Source organism: Sphaeramia orbicularis, chromosome 21 (genome assembly GCF_902148855.1).
Source record: "Sphaeramia orbicularis chromosome 21, fSphaOr1.1, whole genome shotgun sequence".
Taxonomy (NCBI): Eukaryota; Metazoa; Chordata; class Actinopteri; order Kurtiformes; family Apogonidae; genus Sphaeramia; species Sphaeramia orbicularis.
Genome location: NC_043977.1, coordinates 33,326,273 through 33,337,093, shown reverse-complemented (window position 1 = coordinate 33,337,093; position 10,821 = coordinate 33,326,273). Strand labels below are relative to the sequence as shown.

At 35.3% G+C, this 10,821-nt stretch overlaps 2 protein-coding genes across 2 annotated transcripts in view; one reads left to right on the top strand and one right to left on the bottom strand.

Annotated features, from left to right (window-relative positions):
• Positions 1–29: 29 nt before the first annotated feature.
• On the bottom strand, positions 30–5,939 carry LOC115412125 (dynein light chain Tctex-type 3). The gene is made up of 5 exons (XM_030124435.1): positions 5,797–5,939; positions 3,300–3,341; positions 3,092–3,215; positions 2,920–2,997; positions 30–678 (listed from the first exon to the last, which is right to left on the bottom strand). Exons 1-5 carry the CDS (start codon positions 5,821–5,823, stop codon positions 605–607), a joined length of 345 nt encoding a protein of 114 aa, XP_029980295.1. The 5' UTR covers positions 5,824–5,939; the 3' UTR covers positions 30–604.
• Positions 5,940–8,685: 2,746 nt separating this feature from the next.
• sytl5 (synaptotagmin-like 5) overlaps positions 8,686–10,821 on the top strand; it is an 81,168-nt gene continuing 79,032 nt past the window's right edge. The window contains exon 1 of the mRNA XM_030124436.1: positions 8,686–8,772. The gene's annotated coding sequence lies outside the window, so the exon portion shown is untranslated. The remainder of the gene's footprint in view (positions 8,773–10,821) is intronic.

Sequence of the window (10,821 nt, the reverse complement as noted above, 5' to 3'; positions counted from 1 at the left end):
CCTGAACATTTACAAATACCTCCAAAAAATAATGATAATCAAATACATTTAATGAAAGTGCAATGTACATATTGGAACAAATTAAATGATTGAACAAATACATACTTTAACAGAAATCCAGGGAAAAATAACAGAGACCAGTACAAAGACTAGAATAGATACAGACGATTAGTGTCACTACTGTTAGCAATTTCATCTACAACAGTTCAGTCGGTTTATTTAATTATTAGGAATGTTACAGATGAAAACAAATGAGAACAGCTACTAAAGGTTCACTGGTTACAATATTAAGGGTTAGAGATAAAATATTAAATTCTTCACCAAAGCCCCTTGACATGTTGGAAGGACATACTTCTAGATACTGCATCAGACTTCCACTCTGTGGCCACGATATTGACAGTCATCTCATCCACACTCACAAACCACCACTCAACTATAACTCCCCATCAGTTATGTTGTTAATGGCTGTGGGGAGAAATCAGCAACTTGTACGTCAACATCTACCAAAAGGTATCATCAAAAAGATCTTCTCGGTGTCTTGGTCACGGTGCCGTTTCAAGCTCAGCTTTAGACGCGATGATGTTAGAGGAGTAACTCTGTGCTGCTACGCTACAGCCACAGCAAAGACGCTGACAACACAGTACATGGTGCGGTTCTCCCACCTGACTGTGCAGCTGCCTGAAAGAAATGATAAAAACATGAACATTAAACTACTGTCTGTGGGCTGACTCTGCGAAGAAAAAAACAAAAACAAAAAAAAAACACTCCAGTGGTGTTACAATGGGGGGAAAATGCACTGAACATGTCAACATTTTATCCAGTAAATGTATTTCCATTAACTCAAAAAATCCAGACAAAAAAATCAAAGTTCATATGTAAATAAAGTTATGTGTAATAAAGCTTAATGACATAAGAGAAAAGTATTGAACACACTTACTGCAATTAATCCAGTACTTGGTGGAAGTGTCTTTGTTTGTAATGACAGCTTCAAGGCGCTTTCTGTACTAATCGCCCACAGTATTCAGGCGTGATTTCCAGTCTGATAAGATTTTCACTTGAATGGCTGCATTGGAAACACATTTACTGGACCAAATGTTGAGTTCAATACTTTTTCTCCCCATTGTATTTAGCAGCTAATATCAAGTATGTTTCTAGTCAAATTACTTGATAACTGGGAAGTGAATAAAAAAATAAACAGAAATGTAAAGCCATTAGAAACTCACTAGTGCAGACAAATAAATCTCATTATAAAAGATGTGAATGTAATTAATAAAAAAAACCCATCTCATGCATACACAGACTTACATTGTTCTATTTACTCCTGTGCAATGTTTAAAATAATTGCAGAAAATAAGCAGAAACACTAAGATGCACACTAAATTCAGTCATTTATTATTTTTAAAGGGGTTATATGTAATATTTCTACTTTAAAATATAAAAAAAATGACCTAAAACTAACAATAGTGTTTAGAATAGTGTTATGCCAAATACTCCAACATAATGGATTGATAAGTTATGCACTGAATTTATTTACACTGACAGGCTAGGAGGATTTATGCGACCACTAGAGGGAGTAGTGAGTCACTCTGCTAGTCTCCCCAATCGATGAAAACAAACACCAACGAGTGTTTAACGAAAGTGACAAATATGACAAGTCACAGCGTTTCTTTTCCACTGTTGAGTTTGATCATGAAACTTTTGAGGGTATAAAGTTATTATGTTACATTATTGTTATTATTATTATTATTAATTATTATTATTATTGTTTGCTAAGTTCTATATTTGTTGATTCAGGGTTTATTTCAAAAATCTAAACTAATGACAACGCAAACCATGCAGAAAACAGAAGTGATACGCGCTTTTACTGTGGCTGTTTTCTGTCTAAAAACAGAGCAAAGCTAACAACTGTAAAGTAAAATATTGGCAAACACAGTTACTTAGTAGACAGCAGTTATTTCGACCTGTTAAAATAACTAGTTGCGTTTTTGTTTGAAAGACAAAACGTGATAATACCTTTACACAGATGTGTGTAAACATGAGTTTTCACTGTATTTTGTGTGGCTACATGAGGAAAGGCACTGGTGAAAATGAAAACATTAAGAATTGCTGTTTCATTTAATTGTTCCACGGAGACAATTAAATGAGTGTACCTGCACACCACTATCTGCTACTCTAAGAACACATCTACCTTGAATACAGTCTTAATTAATTATATCATTTGCCCCTATGCAGCATATGCCTCAAGAAACAGAAAAGTCTGATAGGTTCTTATTTAATTGTGTGTTTATAAATGTAGGCATTTTTGAACAAAATACTTTCATTCTGCTGTTCATTTTAAAACAAAAGTAATGTTTGATAAATTCAGCTGCATTTTCAAATGACTTGTTTAGTACGAAAAAATACTGAGATACTTATTTTTTTGTTACGGAGAAAAATTGCCGCTGGACCTGCCAAGTATTGGCTTGGCAGGCTTAGTGGTAGCACTTTCAATTACTATTGTCTCTAATTAAAAGTAATTTCTCTTAGGAATATTACCAGAAGATGTAAAAGACAAGAATCCGACATTAATACTGAGAGTTCTTCTTCCACTTGTTAAGAAGATAATTACAGTCTCCTGCCTCTTCATCACAGGATAATTTGTTACCAATTATGTGACTTATTTCAATTGCTGTGAATCACACGATAGTGAAACAATTCACATGGATGTAATTTCCCCTCACTTAAATGTGAACAATACAAGTTATTCATTTTATAATGTTTAAGCTGTTTTTTCTGTGTTCATGGATGAATTTTACATTTACCCTTTCTGTTTATTCCTCTCTGAGACATTTATGCGCTTCTATAGTAAATTATTAGTGTAAAATGACACTTGATAAATAGAACTAAACAGAAGTTAGAAAACAAAACCTTGTCCCTCACCGTCAGTGGCGGTGTCCCAGTAGCAGGAGTTTGCTGTATGGAGACCTGCTCCACTCTTTTGCATGATGGTACAGTTCACTGCAAAATATCAGCAAGCAGTCACATATTTAATCATCACCATCACCTCTAAGAGTAGGGGTTACAGTAGAATATGACATGACAAGTAGTTTACCTATGTACTTGAACGACCGTCCTTGTTTCACCAGGTGAGTCAGAGAGTGCTCCACTATACTGGCAGTCCATTGATTCACTTTATTCTGGTTGTAATCTGTTCCACCAATGACACCTTCAATACACTGAAACAAAACCACACACTAAATCATGTACACAGCTATCACATGAAAAATACATGTATTCATGTTGTGGGAATGAGAAGGTACCTCTTTAACTGAGACACTGGCTTCATCTGCATTAAAAAGTACCTGTAAGATAATTAAACAACATCATTATACAAAAAAAAGCACATTTAAACATTTTGCATAGTTTATATCCAAGGTAAAGCAGCAGCATGTTCAATAACACCAAATTTAAGTAACTGTAAAATACAATATTTACAGTATTACTCAGATAAATTTCCTACTCACACTGAAAAAAGCAGGTAAAATTACACGTAATGTATATAAGATAATGCAGTGTATTATGCACTACATAACAGAATAGTCTCAATTAGCGCCTGGCCAAGCAAGTAACAGAGTGAGAAAGCACTGTACAGCAATACTAATCATTCCATATCTGTTTTTAAAAATGTATTTAGCAGTAACCATAATAACTCAAATTGTAGTTCTAAGCAAGTACTTTAACATGCCATTAAGGAATAACCAAATATTTAACAATAACATGAATTTATCATAACTGACAAAGTAATGGAGTGAGGAAAAATATCCAGCAGTTATTCAACGTTTGGAAAAAATGCCAATAAGTGCTGTTCCTCAAGGAAAGTCCAAATATTTAGCATACCACACTTTTCTTAATATATGAGTGTACATTATATCAAAAAATGAAACTGATATCTTTTTTATTTTAGTTTTAAAGGACATTAATTCATGGTAATGAAGTGAGACTCCAAAAAAGTAACAGTGAGATGTTTGTTCAGTGTGATGCATCAGAATAATAATCAAAGATTTTATTAACATACTGACAGAATTATCAGTCTTTGGTGACATATGTTTCATTACTATATTTAATACACATCTTTCTGCTTTTTTAAAAATAATAAATAACATTCAAAATCATTATAGTATTTGATTATTATGAAATACAAGATTAGACACAGGAATATATTTTGAACATATTTAGGCTATTTACATATTGCTATTTACATTCATTTACAACCTTTACTGTTCTTCATTTACACTATATTCTCATATATTTTCTTATATATCCAGTTGTAATTCTGGTAAAAATTAAATAAACACAGCTTTAGAAACTAGACATATATGTCTTTCATGCTGAATAATCAAAAATATTGTTTTAGAGAAAAAAGAAATTGACCCTGATATTCCCTTTCACTTGGCCAGGCCCATATTGATAACAAGTGGTGTTTACCAGTAATCGTAACGATGGTAATGCAGCCTCTCATACACCCATACATTACATACTATCAAATGTGAAACGGCTAAAATTTACTTAGGGGGTCAAATGAGTGGCCATTTTTGTCAAAAAAAAAAAAAAGAAAAAAAGTTGTAAGAAATGCATAGAACTGTGTTGAAATAATGCTAATACATTTGTGCACAGACTACTGATATTATTTGACAGTGGAAGCTATATTTTCAGAAATATTGGATTTTGAATAGCAATAGCACGTGTATGTGAAAACTTTTGCTGGTGGACGGACGTGACATTACCCATGATGATCTGGTCAGTACCAGTACTTTATTAGTAATAAACTTATATACTTACTATTGCTAATTATCCTCTTATTCATAAATGTTAGTTTTGTGGATCTAAAACAATAACAGCTGACACAAAAACACAAAATGTGGCAGTGGACAGATGTGACATGGTTGTTACAGATCCCATCATACTGATGCTCGGCAGCCATGTCACCGTTTCCAGAAATGAATCCTGTGCAAAAACTAGTATCATAATTATTTATTGTATAGTTTATCATCATACTAAATAGCAAATAACAATATAGAATTGTTATTTCTTCATAAAAATGCTTATTATTAGAAAACTGTTGATTTAAAAAGTGGCGTGTGACATTCTTAATATATGTAATGGCATAACATAAGCAGGATGGATCAGCACCATACTCCATACTGCAACCTGTAAAAATAAAACATGTGATATGTAGTATATAATCCTGTAAGAAAAAATATAACTTGGCCATTTGTGGCATGAAAATATAGCATTAATTGTGATGAAACTGGACATTTTTGACCTGAAAACATAGTTCATATGACCATCAACATGTTGCAACAGAACTGAAATCCTGTAAATTTGCATAACTTGCATTTACCAACACAAAGTTCCTTTGGGGATTCACTTATATTGATTTCTTATGCACAAAGACAGAAATAAGACCTCTAAGCAAATTTTAGCCGGAAATACTTCTAGTTTTAGCTACACTGAACTGAATGACTGAAAAAGTCATGTACATGTAATCAACTTCAGAATTCTTTATAAAAGTATGGCCTCTACAGAAGCAGTACATTAGTTCATTTTCTTATCTATGTGGCTGTCTTTAATATTTTAAATATTAATGATAAAATAATAAATCTGTGACCACACCCTGTGAGAAGTAGCCGCTAGCTTGTCTTTAGCTAACAGATTAGCTGTTTTAGCGAACGTTAGCAGACTAAAACACCTCTGCAGTGTCGACTATGGGCCATGTAATTTTATAGAAAACCAAATGTTGATCATTAACAGCTATACCTCATCTCCAGAGTTATACTCCTCCATGTTTACCGGTACCTTCCTCTCTCTTTATTATCCCTGGTGTGTGCTGCTGATGCTGGACAGTTATTGTTCCTGTTTGAAGACAAAGAGTGAACAGAAGACGGTCCCTCCTGAACTGAAGCTGAGCACTGAGCCGTGTGTCTCCGCCCTGTGGCTGACAGAGGTACTGCAACCACAAAAGGCTCCACACTGATTTTAAACATTTAGCAGGAGCATGAAAACAAATGGTTGGAAACTGTTGTCTAAATGTTGTTGGTTTTTTTTCCAATTTATTTAACATTGGAAAGCTCCCAGTTAACTTTAAATTAAAAGAAATACATTAATAAATACATTTCATTTCATTTAAATCGTTTCATTTATTAAGATCCCCATTAGCAACTGAAAGTTCAGTTACTATTCTTCCTGGGGTCATTAATTGGAAATCATAAAACCTGTCATAAAACACCTAATTTCCTACATCCCAGTTAATTTAAATTGCTCTATATATAGCTTTTCTGCGTCATTTTATGGTTGAAATGTTTTTTTTACTGTGAAACAATTAAACAATTTAAGAAAGTTTTTTTTTTGTCATAAATCTGAAAATGTAGTTTTATAAGGGTTCAGAGCTCTTTCTGCTCAGATGCAGCATCCTTTTTTTTTTTTTTTTTTTTTTTTTAATTCAGTGTGAACAAATGTTTAAGTGTCTTGTGACAAGTATTGTTTTAACTCATAAAGACCCAGTGCTATCTTTGTGGCAGTTCCCAAATAATTTTTTCTCTGTATTTTTAACCTTTCTTCAGTGATTTATCACCATTCCCTCTAATAATTTTATCCTTTGTATTTTACATTTTAAGTGATCATCAGGTATTTTCCAATATTAAATTCACTGATCATGTTGATGTTCATTAAAGCTCAGAGTAAATCCAAAGGTTATATCAAAGCAGAAAAAAATGAAAAAATTATCTTTTTCTGTAAAATCTATCATTAACTGCATTTAAAATATATGTCTCCATCTACTGTCATTGATCCAACTCCATGGGTTTTACTGGTGAATCAATGTTGTAGAAGATGACAGTGTTTCCACGTTCACTACAGAGCCTCTGAGCCTCCAAATGGGTCATATTTGATGACCATGAAAATATCACAAACTGCATTTTTCAGCAATTATTTCAATGTATTGATAGGATTATTGGATCAACATGTATTAAACAGTTTAGATCAGTAGATGGTTTAGGACTTTATGGGTTAATGTCACAAGAGAGTAAAGTATATATAAAATAAACACATACAATATTAGGTGATACTGATTAAATGTAGCATTGGCCAGCGCTGAGTAAGTGTGAGCTAAGTGTTGGATGTGATGACAGTGTTTTTACAAAATATAGTTCAGGGAAAAGCAGGGAGAGAAGTGAGAAGCGTCACTGCAAAAGACAACCCCACATTAGAGGACATGTGTTTGCCAAAACTAGCTGTTTTAGAACACTAGATAGCAGAATGGAAGAGAAGTGGGTGACCTCCTGCTGAAACAGTCGCCCAATAGCAGGATGAGCCCATTTATTCCAGTACAGTACATCCTGTGAGCATGATACCCCAAACAAAGAAAAACTTACAATATTAATTTAACCCTTTCATGCATTGTGGCCACTACAGAGGACAGCTGTTCAAAGGTGTTCTCTTGTACTCTTTATTCATGGGTTTTGTTTTTTTAGTTCCATATCAGCCAACACAGTGGACTCTTATGCATCATCCCATACACTGAAATTCATACCATTATTGTAACTTTGCAGTTCTAGATCAACCTGATCTGCAGTAACATGTTTGAGTGTAAAAAAAAAAAATTGGCAATTGTTATTAGAGTGTAATTAACAATTTTGTTTACTGTTTTTTTTTTAACAAAAAGTTGTTGTTGTTGTTTTTGCATATTAGCTCCATGCAGGTATGTTAAAATGTGAGAAAACGTCAGATTAGCAGCATTAAAAGTGCTTTTATCTCATAGTTTTCCCACTGTATATTAGTAAATACATGTTTCTTTGCTTCTGAAATGAAATGCATGGTGTCCAGCTGAATGGACATTTTTATAACTCCATGAAAAATAGGTTCATAAAAAAATTAATCAAATACTTTTTTTTGTTTGTTTGTTTTTTTCCCATGCCTAGAGATTAATAAAAACACTCAGGAAAAAATCTTGATGAAGGTTGTCATAATCCATGTATGAAAGGGTTAAATATGGTTTCATTTGGATTTCATTTGAATAGGTGAATTCATCTGTATGAACAGAAAGACTACACTTGATATGCATTATGTTGTAAAGCGATTCATTTATTTATATTCTTTTAACATTATAAAGACAAAGGCTATATCTAACATTATAACAAAATATTTTCCCTCTGTCATTATTTTGGGTAAAATAGTTAAGGTGTGCATATCAGAGTCAACCAAACAGACATTACACATAGAATAAGATGATATTTATTTATTTATTTATTTATTTATTTATTTCAGCCAGTAAACCCATTTTGCTTAATTCCACTCTATATGTCTGTTGTTCCTCAACGCATTTAAAGCTCAGTTCTGTGAAAAACATCTATGAACATGATGTCATTTATTTCCACGACTCACCTTTAATGGGGTCATGTAGTTTATTTTTCCACGCCAGTCTGATTTTGTGCAGAAACAATTGTCGCATTGTCGGAAATAACCCTGCTGGTTCGAGAGGATTGCGTGAACACCCCTCTCACTCATACACACACACACACACACACACACACACACACACACACACACACACACACACACACACACACACACACACACACACACACACACACACCACGCCCCCTCCTGTCGGGAACACCCTGGCCGTGGATTTCTGCTGTCAGACGGTGCCGAGGCGCACCGACACTGTCACGCACAGGACCGACCGGACTGCCTCCTCCGCCCGCCGTGCCCGTGTCCGTGGACCGCAGTCAGCAGGTAAGACATCCCCGGGAACGCTCCCACGCGAACCCCCGGGTTTCCTCTGGCATATGGCACGGCACAGTCCGGGTGTTAAACAGGACAGCCGCTGCGTCTGTCCACATCCACGGTCATGCATTTGTTTCTTTTCCTGTTTGTGAGGGGGGTTTCTCTCCACTCCAACTCGACCACGACCTCCGTGGATCATTCCGCGCGGTCGTGGCACCAGACAGCGCACTTCCCATCCAAAGTTAGGCGCGTTTCAGCAGGTGCAATGCAGCAAAAAGCTCATTTTCTTGTTCCTTTCAGCGGTATTTCCTCCTGTAGATGAGTCTTCACCCACTTCAGACTGTGTTTGCTTCATTAACTTGTTCACATTCACAAACTGAAGGTGTTAAAGCTTCCACATGACACAGACCAGGAGCTCCTGGGTTTGGATGGAACATGAAAACCCATTCAAACCAGTGGATTGTGTTCTGGAAGTCAGTGCATGTTTATACTACACAGCTGATGAGGTGATGACCTTGTGTGAGGGGGTTGGATCTGGTGTGTCAGGGTTACCTCTGTTTTCTCTAAATGCTTTTTAAGGTTGACTCTTCCTGAAAAGGTGACAGACAGACGGTAAGTGTCTCCGTCTCAGGCCCGGGGCTGCAGCTCCTCTGCTGGGATGTCTGCAGGGTTGAGGATGTAGGCTGGATGCTCTGATGGTGCAACATAGTGACCTCATTTCAATTCAGGAGTGGATTTTCCTCAGATTAGCTGCGGGTGTTCAATGCTGCCACTCACTGCTCGAAGGAGGGGGGGTGGGGTGGGGGGGTATTGACATGAAGTGAAGTGTGAAATCCATCTGAAGTTTAAGATAAAAGAAATCTATGGGAGGGTGATAACGTTGTCAGCAGGAGGATTTGACGGCTGTAGTCAGGAGTTAAGAGGATTCACTATTTCAGCCTTAAACATTAGGTTCATGATGGTACTAAGATGGTAATTAAGAGGTAAATCCAAATAAATGTTATGTTAATTTTAATAAATCTCTTAACTGATTGCTTGAACTGAGTAGTGGGGCACTGCAGGTCAACCCATCACAAACTGGTTGAACTGGTTTATATAAGGGGTGTAAGAACATATTTATACACCTGAGTGTCATGAGATCATGTTTTGCTACTGTATTGATTTCCAAAATCACTGTGTCAGTATTTAATCAATAGTTTTGTGGCAAACAGTGGTTTGGTTTGTGTCATAATGATGCTGGATGCTTCTGCTGTAGCAAAAGAAGAAAACACTCTAACTCACCTACACATGCAATGTGTTCTTCCATTATGGTAATATATTACAATATAATGAATTGAAACCCCGTATTAGGATGTGCATTGTAACACTAGGGTCTTCACAAATGTGCAGACATATGGTTGATGAGAAGCAGCAAAGAGTAAACCTGCCTTCAGCGATCATACATTATTTATTAAGACATTTATCAAACAAAAAAAGCCAACTTCCAACCTCTACATTCATCTTAATTAGTATTTTGTGACATTTTAGATTTTTTTTTTTTAAATGACGACGCATCAATTGCAGCAAAATTTTTCAAGTTATTAAATTTGTGGTTTCTTCTGCTATTTATCAAGTGGCAACCTTATTCATGTGCAGATTTTCATAAGTGACAGGAGGACTACTTATTGACAAAGTAGCCCCAGTTTGATATTTAGCTCATGTTTTCTATCAGCCATATTCTTTGGTAAACATTAGTTCTGTGAGTTAAAGATTCTAAATAAATTAAAACAGGCTGCAGTACTAATGAGGAAAAATAACACCAATGAGTTCATATATAATCATTAGTTTCATTATGAATCATTATGTAAGTGGATTTTTAATTCAAGTGTGCAGCCACTGTAAAGTTGACTGTGTGTATGAGGTTTGTTTTCTATAAAAATAACATGTCACACCAGTCAATGGCTGTCCATTAACAGTGAGCCCTGTCTGTGTAGTATATTGCAGTATCACTTGTCACGGTGGCACTTCTCTAAATTGGTTCATTTGGCTCAAATAAGAAATAGATGCGGAATCTGCTGA